At 36.5% G+C, this 21970-nt stretch overlaps 1 protein-coding gene and 1 long non-coding RNA gene across 4 annotated transcripts; one reads left to right on the top strand and one right to left on the bottom strand.

Annotated features, from left to right (window-relative positions):
* Positions 1–1744: 1744 nt before the first annotated feature.
* Positions 1745–6861, bottom strand: LOC113734345 (probable disease resistance protein At1g58390). Its single transcript, XM_027260857.2, has 3 exons — positions 5485–6861; positions 2942–4716; positions 1745–2318 (listed from the first exon to the last, which is right to left on the bottom strand). Exons 1-3 carry the CDS (start codon positions 6524–6526, stop codon positions 2190–2192), a joined length of 2946 nt encoding a protein of 981 aa, XP_027116658.2. The 5' UTR covers positions 6527–6861; the 3' UTR covers positions 1745–2189.
* Positions 6862–9393: 2532 nt separating this feature from the next.
* Positions 9394–21499, top strand: LOC113734349 (uncharacterized). 3 transcript variants are annotated; one of them, XR_011841501.1, is made up of 6 exons: positions 9394–9752; positions 10209–10259; positions 10597–10672; positions 11096–11118; positions 11205–11233; positions 20468–21499. It is a non-coding gene; the product is annotated as an uncharacterized lncRNA (long non-coding RNA). The 3 variants fall into 3 exon arrangements; XR_011841502.1 differs by lacking the exon at positions 20468–21499 and adding an exon at positions 11463–11930; XR_003459279.2 differs by lacking the exons at positions 11096–11118; positions 20468–21499 and adding an exon at positions 11463–11930 and having other exon boundaries at positions 9395–9752.
* The last annotated feature ends 471 nt before the right edge of the window (positions 21500–21970 follow it).

The raw sequence follows: 21970 nt of genomic DNA, 5'->3' as shown, positions 1-21970 counted from the left end.
ATCCCTTGAGATTATACTCTATATATTTTAATAGAAAACTTTAGATGGGGGGGTTAAAATAATATTTAAACATTCTCCAGGTGCACTCTCAGGGGTGTGCAATTTGAGATTCTGAATCCAAACTTTTCTTTACTTTAACAACATTACCAATTTCCAATGCCAATCCAACAATATTTACCCTCTTCATAATTGAGTCTTATTTTTCATGCAACTTGAAAATTTATTTGTATATTTACTCTTGACTAAATTTTGATTTAAGCCATTTTATAGTGAATGAATTGTTCAATTAATGATTAGTACCACGACTTTATTGTCCCATGTTGACATTGAGGAGCTGTAAGAATTATAGAAATTAATTGACGATTTTAGATTGAGGCCTTATGTTAAATTAATTATCAACACAACTCTAAGTGAGGATTATTTTTTGGTTTTTGTACTTCCTATTTCTTGCGCAGATAAGCAAGCTTTCAAGCCTCAGAGCAATAAAGTTTCATCAACAAAAATTAGGCAACAATTCCTTTTTTTCCACCAATACATTCCTTAAAAGACTAATTTCTAATTCAAAATTTTAGAGAATTTTAAGAAAAAAAAACTTTTCTAAGCACCATTGTGTAGTTTGCGACATTAAGAAGTGAGGACAATGGGAGAAAATGTAGTGTCATTTCATTAAGAAGTAATTTTGATTTTGTTTAACATTCTTCATTTGGGCATTTAATTATCCAAGTTTCATTTGGACTATCTTTTTCAGGCTTTGGATTGTTTCATTCTCTTGTTTATGTCATTTTATGATTAGTATTCAACTTTCAGTCAATTATTATTATTATTTTTTTGGTTGATGATAATGTTATTTTTTGGGTATTTCTATTTTAGTTTTTATATTTGTATGAAGGCATCTATGAGAGGGACTTTTATCTTAATTACTAACGTTATTGAATGAATTGGTAATGGTACATTTTTTATTCTAATTACTCACTTTATGGAATCAATTGGTAACATTTTTATTCATTTCATTACTATCATAACTGAAATGAAAATAATTCTAATGATTAGATAAAAGAGTACTTACTCAGTCACGGCAAAAATTAAGATTATCGATGCTTATAGTTTTATAGGGAATATCGATTAATAGATAACAGATAGCAGTTTATATATCCTCCTCGTTTCTTTCTTTTGTCTAGAACTTGGACGTGACATTGCAAACTTGGTTGAGATTCCAGTCCAAGTGGAGACTCCACAGATCATCACCATTACCATGTATAGTTTCTGATAGCTGTGTCTCAAAACATTTCCTCCTCTGATTTATATCAATTCGAATATTAAAGGGGTGATAAAATTTGGGTCATTAGACTTACAAGAACACATGTGGAAGGTCACTTGGGAGTTGGGATGGTTCAATAATATAGCCTTGACAGAATCTCATTGCTTGTGCCTTTTGGCTTTTGCTTGCCCATCCTGGTCACTTTTCCAGAAGGTAGAGTGGTACTCTAGATGTGTGGATGAGAGAATCTATTATGGGAAAAAGTCGCAATAACGGATAGAGATAGCAATAGTTTCGGCCTAAATAATCATTATGCATAGAGACAGCAATAATCAACTGGAAGCAATAACAGAGCTGGCAGCATTTTACATCTTACCAGGGAGAGAAGCATGAGCATAATACTATTTTAGACCAAAAAATGAGATTGTATGGCCAACATTATCCATCCAAAGAAGAGCCTAATCCACACTGAATGAAGAGATCGTCTCAGGAAATGAGAGCTCATTTATTTACTATTACATAGAAATACAACGGCGGAAATTCAGAATACGCTTTTATATGTGACAGTCTTTGACATGATAAAGTTCAAATTAACAATTGAAAAGTCATTTAGCCAATGGCAATATATTGAAGCAGGGCATTTGGTGAGTGATGTGAAGACTACGGTGCAAGAAAGAAGCCTTTCCTCAAGAACAGGGATTGGCAAGTGCAACTCTCGTTAAGGTAAAAATCCTCCTCCTATTCGTTTCTTGGAGTACAGACTGAACTTCTGACAGTGTCTGCAGCTTGAGCTTGACTGATATCCATCTTTCTTCTCTGGTCTGACTTCTGAGAAGAGCATACCTAGGCCATGCCACAATGTTGGAGCAGGGCACAAGAAAGTTAAAGCGGAGATGAAAGTTCACAATTTGGTACATTTTCTCAACGGGGATCATTGAAGGTAAACATCTCTTTCCCTTTCAGTTTCTGGCAAGCATGCAAAACTTCCGATTAGGTTTGGACTATGACTTGAACTTGAAGCCTGAGATTCGGTGATTCTGCCATCAAAGGAATTGTTTTGCTGCAAAATAGAAGACCAATAAATAAATAAATAAAAGAGATTAGGATGTCTAATCTGACAACATCTCTATTAGACTTATAACATTATTCAAGGAATGCTCTCAAGTCAAACAAGCTGTTTCCGGGATTGGGATTCGATCGTAGTTAGTGTTATTGTTTCTGGGAATTCCTGTATCGCTAGCTGAAATGCGGAGTATTAAACACAGCAAACTAGCTTGTTACTCTATATTCCAAGCTTGACTATAAGACTGAAGAGGCACAGGAAAATTTTGAGTCTGTGCTAGTTTATTTTGGTCCTGAAAATTGAAGATTGAAAACAACCCAAAAAAGGTATATGATATCATAGGTGTTTAGGGATGCTTTTCTATAGAAGCAAAATTTTATTGACCTCAAACTGACTCTAGAGGGTTTAAAAAACGGGACCTTCTCTGATGTATCAACTACAGTGACAGCTAGTGCAATGTATCCAACTGTACATTACTTCCCTCTTGTATTAACTTAGTCCAAGAATGAATATCTAATATGTCAGGCATCAAGAAGTCCTACTTGTAGCACCAAATTTTCTTCAGGGTTGAAAGATTTGACAAGTAAACAAAATTCCACGGAAAGAGGGTCAAGGATTACCTGACATGCTGAAATGGTAGACTCAAGCCAAGGATCATCATTTCCAAATTCTATTGAACACTTTGAGTTGATTTTGTCACGATCTTCTCCTCCTCTGCCATTTTTCATTTGTAGCCTGCCTAAGAATTGTTGTGGCATCATGCTGACCTTCAGCTTTCTGAGAGTAATGATGCTTTGTAATCCCTCAGGAAGCTTTTTCATTCTCCTGCACATGGAAACCTCTAAAGTAGAAAGCTTTTGCAATGCTCCTATGTCCACCTCCCATTCTTCTAAGTTGTACAACTTGACGAGCTTTAAACTCCTGAGTTCAGGAAAACCTGTATCAGAACAATGCAATTTCTTTCCTGCGTATGCCTCGACTTCTAAGACAAGGATCCTCAGGTTGGGAAGGTTCTCCAGTGTTGGCATAGGGTCTTGATCAAGTTCAGAACCATTTAACACAATCTTGGTAAAGCTAGGAGAGATTGTACCAATGTCTAACATATTTCCTTCACCAATGTCTGACATTTTTCCTATATGCCCTTCTATTTGCAGAGTATCAAGAACAGGACAGCTGAATAATCTTTTTATGAAAGACAGCCGTTCCTCAGAGTAACAATCAAACTTTTTAATGTCGAGCGATGTCCTCTTCAAGTGGCTTGAGTTGCCTATGTAGTGGATGATGAGCTCCAAGTCCTCAAGGTTTCCTTCTGCTGTTGCTGCTAGAATCCGAAGGTTGGTCAGCTTTATGAGGTCCTTTGCTCTGCACACACTTGTATCCAATCCCTCTAGTATCTCTAGTTGTCTCAAGCTGTCTAGTTTCAACATTCCACCATGATCAGGAGTTTGAAATGCTAGAGGGAAATACAGATGTCTTAATCGCTCAAGCTTCCAAATGACATTTGAAATGGTCAGTATGCAATCTTTTTGAACCCTTAGGTCGAGGGTTTGCAAGTACAAAAGGTTGCCAATATATGATGGCAAATCCTCCAGGTAACATCCTCGAAAACTCAAGTATCTCAAGAAGACTAAATTTCCTACTCCTTGAGGAAGATTTCCATCCTGAAAACTAACTCTGTCAAAATCTAAAACTCTTAGCGGTCTAAGTTTTCTGAAATCAAAAAGTCCCTGTGGCCACCTAGATCCTTGCCCTGATTGTTCAGAGTTGAGGCACAAAAGAGACCGAAGGTTAGCAGAGGGGATAACATTTGATACGCTGTAATACTTATCGAAATATATAGCACATCTTTGTGCTTTTGAAATCATATATGGTTCCGAGCCAGGCATGATCTCAAAAAATTCGTCCTCCCTTCCCTCTGTTATGCAGAGACTTCTTATCAGGCCATGAATGTGGCCGGACATGAGCCTTAAGTCTGACACTTCATCTTCTTCCAGAGTTACCAAGCTCCTTGCTACCAATTCGCCGAAATATTTTGCTGCAACATCCATCATTGTTTCTTCGCTTGCCCCATCCTCAGCTGATATCAGACCTTCAGCAATCCAAAGCTGGCACAACTTCTCTACTTGTATTCTTGAATTGTTTGGGAAGTTTCCCAAATAAAGAAAGCACGCCTTTAGGCGCAGTGGCAAAGCGTAGTAAGCTGACTGTAGGCAATGAAAGCCTATGGGAAATCCATCCATCGGGCGGCGGCTCTGAAGAATATTGTGAAGCACCCGCTCACCTTCCCTTTCAGTTCTTAACATGCTCGCCAGTACAATGATAGCCAATGGTAAGCCTTCGCATCGAGCTAATATTTCCCATGCAATTGGCACCAGTTTCCCTGGGAACGGACCCTCTGTAGAGAAAACCAGAAGCCAATTAACGAAACAAACCAAGACGTTGAGATTCAAATGAGGGTTATATCTTCTTTAAAAATCTACAAACAGGAACATCTGTAAATTACAATTTTGTTAACCAGGATTTTGTCCCAAGCTCAAGTATTTCTTTAAACAATGATAGTAATTAAGTAGCTACTATATATTATTGGCATTCCACATTGGCGCTTTTTAGAAAATGACATGAGATAGGAGTGTCATGAATAATAATAATTGGAATGTCACCAAAAAATGCCTTGCGTAAAAGTTAAGATTACTTTCAACTGTACAAGCGTCAACACCCAAGTCTATGAAGTACCATGTAACAAAGAATCAATTGTAGATATCATATATTTGTTGTTAATTCTCTCATCAAGTAAGGCTCCTCATGAGCAGTAGAAGTGTAGAACAATGGAATTTTGATTTTCTTTGATTAATTTCTAGCTAATTGTAGAGTATAAATGTACCATGTATGAGAGGAGCTTAATTTTGATTGAAATTGCAGGCAAATGTTTTTCCCCAAGTGATTTGTTCGGGAATGTTTATGAATATTCATTGTCTGAGTTTGTAGCTAAATCTCTTGTTAATACCACTTTGCACCATGAAATTATTGGGCTTCTTCTTCTTCTTTTTTCTTTCCCTTAAATCTATTAAAAAGTAAATGAAGGCGAGAACACCAAAACAAGGGGGAGAGAGAGAGCAAAGATGATTGTTCAAACAATTGAAGTTTTAAGTTGAGAGAGACTGACCCTCTAGCTTGCGCCAAATATGAGAGAGTAGATCCCAGCTCTTCTTTTCATTCAGTGATTCCATGCGCAAGCTGTATACTGCACCTGGATCAAGAAATCTGCTTAAATTCCGGTTTCGAGTGGTGAGAATGAATTTGCTAGCACTAGCACTCCTCACCGCAAATGGGAAGGCAATGCTTAGGATATCCAAGAGTTCACGGTCGGAACAGTCGTCCAAAACGACCAGGCAACCTTTTCGCTGTAGAATTGTGAACACCTGTGGGGCCAGCTCCAGTTCCTCGGATTTCATCATCGACTCCCGTTTCTTCCTCGGCAAGGAGGACAGTTGGTCGAGTATAGTTATCAAGATATCTCCGGTGCTCCAGTGACCACCGACATAGACCCAGGCGAAACCCTTGAAATGATGCCGAACATCAGGGTGATTGAACAGTTTCTTGGCAAGGGTTGTTTTGCCGATTCCACCCATTCCGACTATGAAAACAACTCTGGGATCAGTCTCCTCACTTACTAAAACCTTTGTCAGCTCAAGTACTTCCTCCTCCAATCCAAAAGCTTCATCTCCCCAGCGGCCGCTAGAGAAATTTGCTCGAGAGACGAGCCATTGGGACTTCTGTCCTAGCTTTCGAATCTGTTGATATTGATTTTGTTGTGCACAGTAGGATGTAACGCAATCCTTGAGTCCATCAACAGCAACTTTCAAGTCAGCTACGACCTTCCCAAACGCTGTATTCTCACCACCACCGCAACATGCTTCACGACTACTGCTAGTTGCAGATCCAAGTTGGAGGGCATACGATTCCACCTTATCCTCAATAGAAGACAACAGAATTCTGGTCGTTCTTCCAAATTCCAGATCATCCTGGGCTCCTTCTACTCTTATTTTATGGGCTGGTAGCCCCATCAACATTTCCTCCGACTCCTGCAATATCGGCAACACAGTGCTCTTGACCTCCGGTTCTAACTGGCCTAAAGGTCTCGCTTCGTCCAGCAACAATTCTTGAAGCCTCCTCACGGCAGCTGAGATGCTTGCCACGGCGGTCATATTCCCAAAATCAGTAGCCTGCGGATCAAGCTGATACGTTTTATCAAAGTTTGTTCATTCACGATAAATGATACTTCTACTGTGGAAAGTAGAGTGAACTCTCCACCGTGGGCAGAAGAAGTGTCAGCAAGACAACTAAGCGTGGACATCTTTCACAATCTGAGGGAGTAAACTGCAAATACAAATGCCTTTGTGGCGGATGGAATCTGGAAATCCCCGCTGATGAAGCCGCCAAGTACCCTCTGTCCCATAAAATTGGGACATTTTTAAGGAATTGCACTTATCTTATTATGCGCGGTAGAATGGGCTGCACTTTTCATATTCTTCCGGTCTTGCCCATTGTTTGAACACAGAAATAGCTAGCTAAAAACAAAAAGTCATAGGACTTGCAGGTGTTATGGTGGATCATATGTAATTATTTAGTATTAATTGATAGAGTCCTGTCATTATTACTGTAAAAGAAAAGCATTGAAAATTGTTTGACATTTAAAAAAAAAAAAATTGTTTGACTTTTGCTACGAAATTCTTATTTTTTGAGACAACAAAAAGTAAAAACGTGACATTAACAATGGAACGAATGGAATGCAATTCTCCGAATAATAGTGGTAAATAAAAATTAAAAATTTCATGATTCAGCAAGGGATAAGGGTAAAGGGGTGAAATTGGGAAAGTCAACTAAAGTCGCCAACTACCAGTCTCCAAATTTTCACCCAAAATTACTTCGATTGATATAATTAAACTTCAGTATTAGATAGACTTAAGTGATAATTTTAAAAAAATTATTTATAATGGATAAGTATTACCCCCTAGTTTGTCAAAATAAGAAATACAATATTGTCAAAATGGGTAATTGACTTAAAGGGATAAATTCAAAGAAAAAAGATAACTAATTTCGAATAAAAAAAGAAGAGAGACCAAAAATTTGAAAAAAAAAAAAAAAAGCCAAGATATACCTTAAGGGGATAAATTTTATTTAACAAAAAAAAAAAAAGAATGTATCACCTCGAGATTTACCGTAGAACACTGTTAAACCTTGCAACATTAATTTATCTTAACCCGTACTATAACTAAGATCATTTAATAATCAAAACTTGAGTAGGTAATACATTGAAGATGTAGTTTTAAAAGATTAGTATAATGCATACCTAGTGTCTAGTGAAACCCATACAAAAGCAATATCTTATGGTTTGGATTTATGAAAATTAATGAATCATTCTTTTCTCCGTTCAAATATTTTTTGTAAATTGAATGCTAACATATTCTCAACACAATACTATATTATCCACAATATAGTATGTAGTTTTTGCAAAAAAAAAAAAAAAAAAAGTACTGTGGATTATTAATAGTCTTAATTATCTTTTACATTCTGATTACAACCATAATACTTAGTAGCCTAGTTACTTAATAGCTACTCACACATGAACACAGTATGACATTATTATCAATTACTAACTTTACTTAGAAAAAAATAAAAAGGTTAACTAGAACTGAGATTGGTGTTTTAACCAAATTTCAACATCTATAAATATCTGTCAAAAGAATCATATTGAATTTTGATTTCAATTTGATTCAACTTTGATTTGATGAATATGAAATCAAATTGTTATTCTAATAAAACAATGAAATTGTTAACATACAGAGATAACATAAACTAATGAAATGGTTAACAATGAAATAGCCAAATTTATTGTTCAATCAACTCACATTTACTCATATTCATATTTTTCTTTTCAAATTTGAAATTATTCTCCAAGAATTTCATGCATTAGGCTGATTGCAAACATTTTTCATGATTACTTGATTGCCAATTTTTCAAATCTTTTCAATCTAATTGCCAATTTTTCAAATCATTTCAATTTAACGTCCATAACTTTTGTGACTCAGTTGCTTAGACAAGAATTTAGTTCAATGTAAAAAATTCAATTCCATGCTACATAAACCCCCCCCCCCCAAGAAAAAGGATTATGATATCTATCTTAGTTTAGAACATGTGAATTATGTTTATGATAATTCATCTATGCTAATCCACCAACTTAATCAATTTCAATTCCAATTTATTGTCAAGTATATTTATTTGGATATGTATGTTAATTTGAACGCATGATTTTAATTGACATTTATCTAGATATCGTTGCTGGCTTGTTTCAATGGATTTGCTATCATTAAATAATCTATATCACAACAAAATCTTTAAATTTAACACTTACTTTTAAGAGTAAATTTTGATTTTTACTACAATTTGGTTATCCCTATCATTAGTTAATGTTAATATTTAAAAAGCCACTATCTATGCTATATATAAATTTAGAGGGATCACAATTAATGTAAACTTTTTATGGCATTTTTAAAACTTTCTATTTTATCCTTAAAGAAAAACTAATTTTTGCTCTGACTACTTAATCACATTTTGCTAATATAACTACTCGTAACTACTAAATTACAATAACCTTAGAAACCAAAATTCTTTAATAAATTTATAATAAATGTAATTATGTAAAAAATAAATTTTATATAAAAATAATTTCTTTTAATTATTTATGTATATAATTATTTATCTATATCAACTAACAATTAAATTTAAACCGTCATAACTCTTTTGCCAAGTAGGAAGCATTTACAAATTAAAATTGGAGTACACATGGCTTCATTTTCGCGTATCTCAAGGATTATTGCATCGGACCAACTCTTTCCGCTCTTTGCAACTTGTTTCCCGCCAATTAGACATGGAGAGCTACTCCCAAATTAATGACAATTTTTTGGTGCATACAAATGCCCATAAGTTGTTGAGAAGCATACATGTTATCAACCTATATAGTAAAAGCGCGAATGGATCTGTTACGAATGGTGGTTGTTGTGCTGATGTGGCCAAGTTTGTTGGCTAGCTGGTGGTCATCCATCATGTGTTTCTCACATGCCAAAAATTTTGTTTTAGGGCTTCCCTTGTTTTCTTTCCCCTCATTCATCTCCGCTGCTTCGTTGCTCTCCAGAGCTCTTCTCCTCTCCCCTTCCATTTTTCTTTTCATTTCTTTGTTCCTTTCTTCCTTTTTGCTGTTTTTTATTTGGTCCTTTTTTCTGTGATTTTCCTTCCCGTTTCCCCCCTCCCCCTTTTTTCTTTCTTCTCTTTCCTTTTTTCAATTATATGATTCTAATTGATTTTTTTCCCTTGTTAGAATTGGTCTGGATATGAAGCTACTAAACGCATGAGACACAGAAATCATCTTAATTGGTAAGCTCCAATATTTTCCTAAAGTTTTACAGTTTCCCTTATTTACAAAAGAAAGACATTTTTCCTGCTAAAATTTGTTAATCTTTCGATTAATAACCCAGAGGTCTGAAATACTGAGTGTGTTTGGATTGTGAGTTATTTGGCCAAATATATTTACTTACATCACCATTACAATTTCCAATACACCTTTTTATCTTCCCAATTACCTTTTTATCTCACATACATCACATCACAAAAAGTGCTACAGTAAAAATATCTCAAATAACTTACAATCCAAACACACTCACTATTATTCCATCTCCTTCATTAAGCAAACAAAGAAAGCTATAGTAAAATCTTTATCCAAAAGCAGCGAAAGTCGGAAGTATTTATAAACCCAGAAATCTACTATTTTTTATTTTCTTGTTGAGTATGCTTCTGAGTTTGTGTTCTGCCGTCTCTTTTTCTTGTGCTTAGATCTTGCAGGTGAAATGTTAGAAATCAGCTTCAGCACCTTAATTAGATTTTGTAAGTTTTCCTTGATTCTTTACGCTTTGTTTGTACAATTCTTCACGCTTTGTTCGTACAATTCTACCAAATTTTCTGGCTTTTGTTTCTGATCTTTTTAGATGAGATGAGCTACAAATAACTTGTAGATTTACTCAACTTTTCTTTGTTCTTCCAATGGTCTTTATTTGCTTAAAAATTAATAAAGCCTGGTTTAATATCTCTGTTACTCAATTATTTTCTTAGCAATAAGAACTTTGATCTTCTAATCTTTATATCTTAAGATTTTTTATTGTATTTTATGTCTCTTATGTTTTATTTATCCGATTTCCTAATTTTTATAGTATTATCTTTGCAGGAAAAAGATGAAAACTTTTATGGGATGCAAATGCAAGTACTTGTGGATATATTCCATCACTTTCTGTCCTCCAAAGGTCTGTTCTGCTTTATTTATCTATTGATTTATTTGTTTATTTATTTTTTGCCGATAAAAACTTTGTCCTTTTAATTTCAGTCTCTACTCTCAAATCACTTGAAGTTTTTATTTTATCTTTTATTTTATTGGATTATACTATTATTTTTATAGAAAGGAAGATAAATTTATTAGGTTTTAGCTAAAAAATAGGCATGAACATCAATGTTTTCCTCTGTAAACATTTTTTCTGGTGCTGTTTGACAGAAAGTATGAGTTATAGTGGTTTCTTAAAGCATTCTAGAAGCATTTAATCCCACCTATGCATTCTAGAGCCCCTGTTATAGAAACACTGATTGCTTCTTTTCTTGGCGCACATTCATCTGTGATTTTCCCGTCTTTTTACTTCGTTTATACTTTCATATTACAATTTGCATTTTTACAGAGTGAGGAAGAACAACTTTTGTGGTAAGAAACTTTTTAGCCCACAAGTTTTTTGCTCTGGTTTGTTTCCTTTTTCAATTTGTGACCTTCCCTCTTTCCCTCTATGACAGAGGCTTGTGGACGATGGCAAAAAATTGTGGTAAAACTCTTGCTCCAATATTTTTCACGGTACTTTGGGCCTTTTGTTTTTAGATTTTAATATTCTTTTTTTAAATACTAGCTTTGAGTGAATCTTTTTACCTGTCACAATGAAATCTGCCAAAATTATATCAAGTGCATCTGTTAAATCAGAAGTTAAATGATAAATAACATTAACTAATATGGAACAAAAGGGTCGAGGTTAAGACTTTTCACTTTCATTTTTGCAGGGAAGTTTAAAGATTTTCCGAAGAAACCTCTAAACTGGTTCAGGAATCATTTTTTGCTCAGTTAAAAGTTGAATCCTTTTGTTCTTTTCTTGTTTTTTCATTGAATATGAGTGTAACAGCCCCACCTTCCCCTAAGGCGAACCAAAGGGGTTAGCGGACTGCCTGCCCAACTCTCGCCAGGACTAACGATGCAGACTAGAGCTATCTATTGCGATCCGAAACTTACAAACGAGCGTAAACAAGTCAAAATGGTAAAATAACCCAAAATAAAAAAAAATGAAATCCGGAGTCGGCCATGAATAGCAACCGACCCGTCAGAACCCAACCAAATACCAAGCAAACATTCACATCTTGAAACTTAGCATTTACAAGCCAAAGTGGCATACAAAAGTATTCAAAATTGGATACATGTCCAGTTTGCCAAATCAAAAGGAAACAGTCCCCAAAAGTACATTTAGGATTTTAATACATGAGCTATACAAAAAATATGATCAACTAGCTCAATTTGGCAGCCATTTGTCAAATCCAGACCAAAAGTGTTTATTTTCCTGTAAGGAAAATAAAAGGAACAGAAAGGGGCGAGCTTGCGCTCAATAAGGTACCAAACAGATAGCAATAAAATCATGGCATTTCACGTTTAGCAACTCAAGTACACATGCCAGATGTAAAACAAAGGAACCAATGATTCAAATCAGAAGGATACGGGTGGCTCTCAGGAGCCAAATTTTCAGCGCAGTACTTGATCCAAACCGGTTGACTCTCCGTCAACGTATATAGAACCAACGCGTCCGTAGAACCCTCTTTAAACCGAATTCCGTCCACCAAACACCCCTTTACCGGGCCCGCTAACCGTAACCGAACAGAAATGATAATACTCGAGTATACCGGAATCAAGGGTTTCAATACCCAAAAATCCCAAAACAGACTACCGTGGTTCGTTATCTAATCGTCCAGGCCCTTGCCGGCCTGACTCGAATAACTTAGCCACAAGATTTGAGTTCATAGGTCACAGAAAGGTCGTTGGTTGCAAGTTTCCAAACGACGTCCGAACAGATACAGATACAGATATCAGATACAGATACAGATTCAGATTGACACCAAAATTGGCATATGAACAGACAAGAGAACGAGTGTGATAAAGTACACTCTCGTCTCAAACAAATTAAACAGATTGCAGAGCAAAAATCAAGTTAAACAGCAATGGAGGGGAGTGGTACACTCACCGGCTCAACTTCAAAAGTTTTTACTTCAGATTGGCCTTAATCGCCAAGAAACCCTAAAATAACCAAAATAAACCAATTGAAGGTTTCACATCCATAATCGAGTAAACAAAATGCACATGAGGCTCGACTACTAGTCGTATGCCTCGCCAAATAATTACTAATGCAAGGGTACAAAATATGATTTTTGGGAACAAAAAGATAGCATAAAGACCTAGGTTCAACAACCCAAAACCCCTTTTATTTCTACCAAAAGGCAAATCCAACTTAAAAGAACCAGACGGCCTAGAAAATCGGGCAGCACTTCCCCTAAATTTCTTATTTTTCCAGCCATTAAGGTTTCATTATTTCCTCGAACCAGTCCCAACATCTCACACAAAATTCACCTCATTTCCAAAACCCATTCACTAGGCTCAAAGTAAAAGTTAACTAGGAAATGACCGGAATAAAAGTAAGCCTTAAAACATACAAACAAGTACAATGAAACTCGATAAATAATCATCAATCAATGCCAAATATGACCCCAATAGGGTTCCATAAGCATATACAATCATTAGAGAAAACCAGAAAATTCGGAAATGCAATTAGTTTTGGCACTGAAAAAAACAGTTTTTGACTTCTTTTTGCGGTAATGGCACCAAATGCCCTATGATTATCAGATGAAGGTGTAAGACCCACCATTTCGAAGCTAAAAGACAGGGCTACAACATCACAGAAGGTCACTCAACCCAGTTTTGAGTGCAAACAGGTCAAAATTGCAAGATACTACATCAAAACGTAAAACAGATTGCGGAAATATCATAACTCAGGCTCTACAAGTCCAAATCCAAAAATTCCAAAACCAGTTGAAAGCTAAGAAACAGGGCTAAATTTCATCAGAAGGCCTCAACAACTCATTCGGAAGCAATCCAGACCAAAACAACCAATTACAGAAGCAAATCCCAATTTCGGGTAAAACCAGAACAGCAATAGTAATTTTGACTTATCTCATTCTACACTACTCCGATTGACTTAAAATTTTGTAGGCACCTATAAAATATTATTCCCTACAACTTTTATGTTTTGAGCTAAGGCCAATTCGGCCTCTATCTATGACCTAAAATTTCGGACAGAATGAAGAACCAAGGAACCCTAATTTTCCAGATTTCTTCCAAAGCAGAAATTACTTGCAATCTTCCACTTTTTCCACCTTCTAGAATCATTATATACCATTTCCAAGCATCATACATAACTACATAATAATAATCATATGAAAACAGAAAAATCCTAATTAAATAGAAAGTGTCATCAATCTCAATCAAAATCATGAAATAACACCAAAGATCATCACTTTAACTCACTTAGGTTACTAATTAAGCATTATTGGAAAGACAAAAGGAGTTCCTTCACTACTCACCTTGATAATCCAAGAAATGGAACAACCTTGCACTTAAATCTTCCAAATTACTCCAATAAACACCTCACAACCACTCCCTTAAGTGTTTTTATAGAACAAAAACAAGATTAAACGGTTGGGTTAGTGGATTTGAGCAAGAATGAACCAAGAAGTTGAAGAGGTTTTTCTTTCCTTCTTCCTTAAGGTTGGCCGGCCACAAGCTTGGAAAATGAAGCTAATTTTGGTAAGTTTTTGGTTTAACTAGTCAAATGGTAAAACAAAAAAAAATAGTCAAAAGGTAAACCCAATCTCCAAGTGACACTTGTCACTCCATTTAATGCACCTCTATCACTTTGTCCCCTCTCACATTAATCCAAATAGCAACCTCTACTTATCTCTTAACACCCGGTTTATTAAATCCAGTATCCAAAACTTAACCTAATTGGCCGAATTTTTCCGAACTTTTCGCACTAGTGGGTTCCACGTCCGGTATACGCTCTTAATTTCTCAAAACCTATTCGATACTAGAAAAATCATCTAAAAATTATATTTACTCATAAAATTAGATTTTAAAATTTTCCAAATAAAGAAAATATGAAAAAACGTGCAATTCAAAGAAAATAAATAAAACCTAGACACTAAGAAAATCACGGGTCCTCACACTCTCTCCCCCTTAAAGAAATTTCGTTCTCGAAATTTTCTATGAGCGGAATTTATCAAAACCTAGGGTACCCAACGGATCATACCTTCTACGTCCTCAGACGAGTCAGGGACCTGATGCTGCTCTAGAGAATATACTCGAGCTGGTGCCTTCGATCCCGTCCCTTCTCCTTTCGTCTGTTCAGGGTTGCTCTTGGCTAGTTGCTGAGAATTGGGCTTGGTTGGTGGCAGAGTCCCTCTCCGCTCGCGCAGGCGAGTTAGACAGTTAGCAATCCGATGTTCGGCGCTTCCACAGCGCAAACATTTTCCTTCTTTCTTCCAGCAATTTGCTTCAGTATGATTTGGCCCTCCACAATATCCACAGGGACCACGAGTAACAGAAACTGATTCCCCCTGTGGAACACCACCTGTCACCCCCGGTAGCCGTACTTCCCCGTTTCCCTTTCGAACTTTAGGGGTGGTATTATTATCCGCTTGTTCCGAGCTGCTCCCAGGAAAGCCCCTTTTCTTGGTGTGGAAATTTCTCACTTGTAGCCTCGCATCTTCTATCCGCTGAGTTTTCTCCACAGCATCACTAAAGGTACTAAATTAAGCTACCGCTAAATCCTTTTGAATCTCAACATTTAGTCCCTGAATAAAACGCCTTATCCGTCTTTTTTCAGTGACGATCAGTTCAGGCGCAAACTTAGACAACCGAGTGAATTGACTCTCATACTCGGCTACGGTTTGAGTTCCCTGGCGAAACCGAATGAATTCATCTTCCTTCTTTTCTTGGATGAGAGGAGGAAAAAACTTGGCATTAAATTCTCTCATAAAGTTCGCCCACGTCCTCGGGGTTTGTTCTCTTTCCCATTTCATTCGAATAACATTTCACCAGGAACGGGCGGCTCTCTCTAGTTGAAAGACAGCAAAGGTTACCTGTCTCTCTTCGGTATAGTGTAAGGCAGCGAAAATATCGATCATCTTCTCCAGCCACTTCTCAGCTACGTCAGGATCAGGGCCTCCAAGAAATTTGGGTGGGGAGAACTTCTGAAATCTCTCAAGGGCTCTATCCTCACCCTCTATGTGATTACCAGGATTCCCAGGGTTGTGGTTAGGGTTTTGACCTTGTTGATGCACCACTTGGGCTAGCAAATCAGTCATTTGCTGCATGGCAGCAGCTATTTGGACATTGGGGTCAACCCTAGGTTCAGAGTTTGGTCCATATGAGGTTTCCCCAGTACCCCTTTAAGGCGTAGGTTGCCTATTTCCACGCCCACAGCCCCGTCCACTACGAGTGCCTTCCATTGGTCTAATAAATCTAGGGTCGGAACGGGAATATAATATTAAACATAGGTAGGCAAAAGCAAGTAGCAACAGGTACGTACAGATCAAAAGTATACCTATATAACATAACTGTATCAAGCAAGCCACACAATAGCAGTCAATTAGATACAAATCCATGAAAGTAGCGGGGTTATCCAAAAGTATTATAGACACACTAGGTCACAAGTACAACAATCACTAACGAAAATCTTTTCTCTCTAGGGCTCTGTCCTTAATCTACGAAAACAACACCGTTTATATCTTAATCAAGAGCGATCATGCTTAACAATACCCGAATAGACCACGCGCAATTCCATAGAATTACACTTCTAGTTCGCCCAAGTCCCTTTTAACCTAGGCTCACATCTCTTCCGTATCCGGGTACAAGAATCCCATCTAAGATAATTCACAACTCGAGCCGGCCGGTCCCAAGAATAAACCATCCTTATTAAAGATTCCTACCCGACATACATACCTAACTTCCTCGAGTCCCATGGTAATGATTCGTACACTTATCACATGCCCGGTTCATAACTTATGCTCAAACGAGCACTTAGACATATTCATGAAATTAGGACCACAACACCACTTGGCCCAGTCTCACTCCGCTCAGAGACCACGCGAAGTGGTTCTGATACCACTTGTAACAGCCCCACCTTCCCCTAAGGCGAACCAAAGGGGTTAGCGGACTGCCTGCACAACTCTTGTCAGGACTAACGATGCAGACTAGAGCTATCTATTGCGATCCGAAACTTACAAACGAGCGTAAACAAATCAAAATGGTAAAATAACCCAAAAAAAAAAAATGAAATCCGGAGTCGGCCATGAATAGCAACCGACCCGTCAGAACCCAACCAAATACCAAGCAAACATTCACATCTTGAAACTTAGCATTTACAAGCCAAAGTGGCATACAAAAGTATTCAAAAGTGAATACATGTCCAGTTTGCCAAATCAAAAGGAAACAGTCCCCAAAAGTACATTTAGGATTTTAATACATGAGATATACAAAAGATATGTTCAACTAGCTCAATTTGGCAGCCATTTGTCAAATCCAGACCAAAAGTGTTTATTTTCCTGTAAGGAAAACAAAAGGAACAGAAAGGGGCGAGCTTGCGCTCAATGAGGTACCAAACAGATAGCAATAAAATCATGGCATTTCACGTTTAGCAACTCAAGTACACATGCCAGATGTAAAACAAAGGAACCAATGATTCAAATCAGAAGGATACGGGTGGCTCTCAGGAGCCAAATTTTCAGCGCAGTACTTGATCCAAACCGGTTGACTCTCCGTCAACGTATATAGAACCAACGCGTCCGTAGACCCCTCTTTAAACCGAATTCCGTCCACCAAACACCCCTTTACCGGGCCCGCTAACCGTAACCGAACAGAAATGGTAATACTCGAGTATACCGGAATCAAGGGTTTCAATACCCAAAGATCCCAAAACAGACTACCGTGGTTCGTTATCTAATCGTCCAGGCCCTTGCCGGCCTGACTCGAATAACTTAGCCACAAGATTTGAGTTCATAGGTCACAGAAAGGTCGTTGGTTGCAAGTTTCCAAACGACGTCCGAACAGATACAGATACAGATTCAGATTGACACCAAAATTGGCATATGAACAGACAAGAGAACGAGTGTGATAAAGTACATTCTCGTCTCAAACAAATTAAACAGATTGCAGAGCAAAAATCAAGTTAAACAGCAATGGAGGGGAGTGGTACACTCACCGGCTCAACTTCAAAAGTTTTTACTTCAGATTGGCCTTAATCGCCAAGAAACCCTAAAATAACCAAAATAAACCAATTGAAGGTTTCACATCCATAATCGAGTAAACAAAATGCACATGAGACTCGACTACTAGTCATATGCCTCGCCAAATAATTACTAATGCAAGGGTACAAAATATGATTTTTGGGAACAAAAAGATAGCATAAAGACCTAGGTTCAACAACCCAAAACCCCTTTTATTTCTACCAAAAGGCAAATCCAACTTAAAAGAACCAGACGGCCTAGAAAATCGGGCAGCACTTCCCCTAAATTTCTTATTTTTCCAGCCATTAAGGTTTCATTATTTCCTCGAACCAGTCCCAACATTTCACACAAAATTCACCTCATTTCCAAAACCCATTCACTAGGCTCAAAGTAAAAGTTAACTAAGAAATGACCGGAATAAAAGTAAGCCTTAAAACATACAAACAAGTACAATGAAACTCGATAAATAATCATCAATCAATGCCAAATATGACCCCAATAGGGTTCCATAAGCATATACAATCATTAGAGAAAACCAGAAAATTCGGAAATGCAATTAGTTTTGGCCCTGAAAAAAACAGTTTTTGACTTCTTTTTGCGGTAATGGCACCAAATGCCCTATGATTATCAGATGAAGGTGTAAGACCCACCATTTCGAAGCTAAAAGACAGGGCTACAACATCACAGAAGGTCACTCAACCCAGTTTTGAGTGCAAACAGGTCAAAATTGCAAGATACTACATCAAAACGTAAAATAGATTCACCAAAATGCATTCTAGCGGAAATATCATAACTCAGGCTCTACAAGTCCAAATCCAAAAATTCCAAAACCAGTTGAAAGCTAAGAAACAGGGCTAAATTTCATCAGAAGTCCTCAACAACTCATTCGGAAGCAATCCAGACCAAAACAACCAATTACAGAAGCAAATCCCAATTTCGGGTAAAACCAGAACAGCAATAGTAATTTTGACTTATCTCATTCTACACTACTCCGATTGACTTAAAATTTTGTAGGCACCTATAAAATATTATTCCCTACAACTTTTATGTTTTGAGCTAAGGCCAATTCGGCCTCTATCTATGACCTAAAATTTCGGACAGAATGAAGAACCAAGGAACCCTAATTTTCCAGATTTCTTCCAAAGCAGAAATTACTTGCAATCTTCCACTTTTTCCACCTTCTAGAATCATTATATACCATTTCCAAGCATCATACATAACTACATAATAATAATCATATGAAAACAGAAAAATCCTAATTAAATAGAAAGTGTCATCAATCTCAATCAAAATCATGAAATAACACCAAAGATCATCACTTTAACTCACTTAGGTTACTAATTAAGCATTATTGGAAAGACAAAAGGAGTTCCTTCACTACTCACCTTGATAACCCAAGAAATGGAACAACCTTGCACTTAAATCTTCCAAATTACTCCAATAAACACCTCACAACCACTCCCTTAAGTGTTTTTATAGAACAAAAACAAGATTAAACGGTTGGGTTAGTGGATTTGAGCAAGAATGAACCAAGAAGTTGAAGAGGTTTTTCTTTCCTTCTTCCTTAAGGTTGGCCGGCCACAAGCTTGGAAAATGAAGCTCCAAGTGACAGCTCCAAGCCACTAATTTTGGTTTAATTAGTCAAATGGTAAAACAAAAAAAAATAGTCAAAAGGTAAACCCAATCTCCAAGTGACACTTGTCACTCCATTTAATGCACCTCTATCACTTTGTCCCCTCTCACATCAATCCAACTAGCAACCTCTGCTTATCTTTTAACACCCGGTTTATTAAATCCAGTATCCAAAACTTAATCTAGTTGGCCGAATTTTTCTGAACTTTTCGCACTAGTGGGTCCCACGTCCGGTATACGCTCTTAATTTCTCAAAACCAATTCGATACTAGAAAAATCATCTAAAAACTATATTTACTCATAAAATTAGATTTTAAAATTTTCCAAATAAAGAAAATGTAGAAAAACGTGCAATTCAAAGAAAATAAATAAAACCTAGACACTAAGAAAATCACGGGTCCTCACAATGAGACCTGGTTTTCATGCAATTTCTGTCTCTGCATCTTTTAGGACAAGTCAATATTTCTAAAGTAGTATATGTTTGAGAGTAAGACTAGAGAGATGATTGTCTACACAACTGAAGGTGCTCTGCCATTGCAATTTCTCAGGGATAAATTTTTCCCCATCAGATTTTTATCTCTGACCTTTTCTTTCTTCTTTCTTCTTTTTTTGGTATCCACTACAGGAAGAAGCAATCTTTATTTGTGGTCTAAGAATAAACAAATGGTGAAGATAGCCTTTAAGTAGTTGTTTGTTCACCTTTTATTATTGTTTTTCCTTTTTTGGGTTTTAATGATAGTATAAGTTCTACTTAATTGACAGGTGAGAATATCTTAAACTAGGTGACTTGGTTGAGCAAATATTGTGCACATCCGTATTTGGAACTCCATAGCATGTCAGCTTCCTTATTTGGCTATCTAGATAGACTATTTTGTAGTGTGAAAATGTCATCTTCTTTTGATGGGCTTTTGAATAACGAATCATTAGTTTCTTTTCATTGATTAATTTTATAGATTGATTACACTTTTGTGTTAGAGTAAGTTTTACTTGGTAATAAATTTGTATATTTCATCTTTAACCTTTTGGGTTCATTTCTTGAACTTCAATATTTATAGGTATAAACTTGTTGAAAAAAGGATGAGAGGCATTGGCAGTATGAGGAGGGACATAAAAGAAAAGAAGAAAGGTGTGGGAAAAAGTGCAAGTTGAAATACTGATACTGAAATCATTATGGTCATTACTGTAATGATTAAAATGTTAAGAAAAAGTTAGAGATTAAGTTTCAAGAAAAGACCCTTGGGTTACTTGGCGCTAAGATAGGCATTGGTCATTTAAGTTTCCTATTCTTTGGGAAATTCACTATTATTTGACCATTTCAATATTCTTTTACCATACTAGAGCTACTGTGTTTGGTTGATTGTATCATTGATAGCTATTTAATCTAACTTGTCTTTACTCCTCACAGCTAAAATGGATTGATGAGGATTTCCTGAGCTATGACTTTGAGTTCAACATTTTTCTGACTTGCTAAATTTGTTAAGAGAATTTTCTTCACTTTCTTTGGAATATGTTTTTGCTGTTCTATGTGCAGGTTATTAGTCAAGATATAGAGATTAAAGGATCTCATTTAAAACATCTGACACTTCTTTAGGCTTTCTTGTTCTAGGCCCAATTAGATATCTTTAAACTTACTGTTATTTGATTGTGTGGCTTGAGTTCAAATTAAGTAAATTATTTGAGAGAATGCTTAATGATTTGTTTGGCTTGTTTTGCTTAGCAATGAGTCAAAGCCCGAAGAGTGGAAGAACTCTTATCGTTTCCCTTGCATTATCATGATTGAAGTGTTATGCACCCCTAGAATCAAGATTGGCATTATTTCTATGTCTGTCCTGTATGGATCTACAGTGATTATTTATTAGCCTCATTTTTGGATACATATTATTGTAGACATTATGTACCTTTTACATTTTAAATAAGAGGTTGTGTTTGTAAAGATAGTGACCAACTTTTGTTTCAGTGCATCATATTGTGTACAGTGAACCTATTATGTACTTCCTAATTTTGTCCAGTTACGGTGGGTTGTATTCTTAATGACACTGAATTGCAATTTTCACTTACCTCTTTAATTCAATAATTCTTTTTACTAATTATATGCCTCCTAATTGTATGGGCTCAAATAATTCAACATCTGTCATCACAACAATTTGCAAGTTAGATGGCTAGTATTGAGCAATTTGCATGCTTTCACCGTTTTCATGCTACCTTTTTCTGCATAATCAGTAATTAATTTCATATAAATGGCCTGTTATGGCATGAAACTCAAGTGCGCCAAGAATTCTACCTTTCTATTTGTCAATTGGTTATTTCATTTTCCCAACAATAAACTTCGGTTAGGGAACGTTTCCATTGACTGTGAAGATAGATTGTTGCATGGAGGATCCTTTTTAAGAAGGGTAAATTACATTTTACCCTCCCGTGATTTTCGCAAAAACCACATAACCCCCTCATGATTTTAAATGCTATACATAAATCCTCTGTGGTTTAGGTTGAATTGTCAAATAGACGGAAACTACCTATCGTGACGATTTGTGGGCGAAATGTCTAAATTACCCTAATAT

The sequence above is a fragment of the Coffea arabica genome, chromosome 3c (assembly GCF_036785885.1).
Source record: "Coffea arabica cultivar ET-39 chromosome 3c, Coffea Arabica ET-39 HiFi, whole genome shotgun sequence".
Lineage (NCBI taxonomy): Eukaryota > Viridiplantae > Streptophyta > Magnoliopsida > Gentianales > Rubiaceae > Coffea > Coffea arabica.
This window is presented reverse-complemented; position numbering and strand designations above follow the sequence as displayed.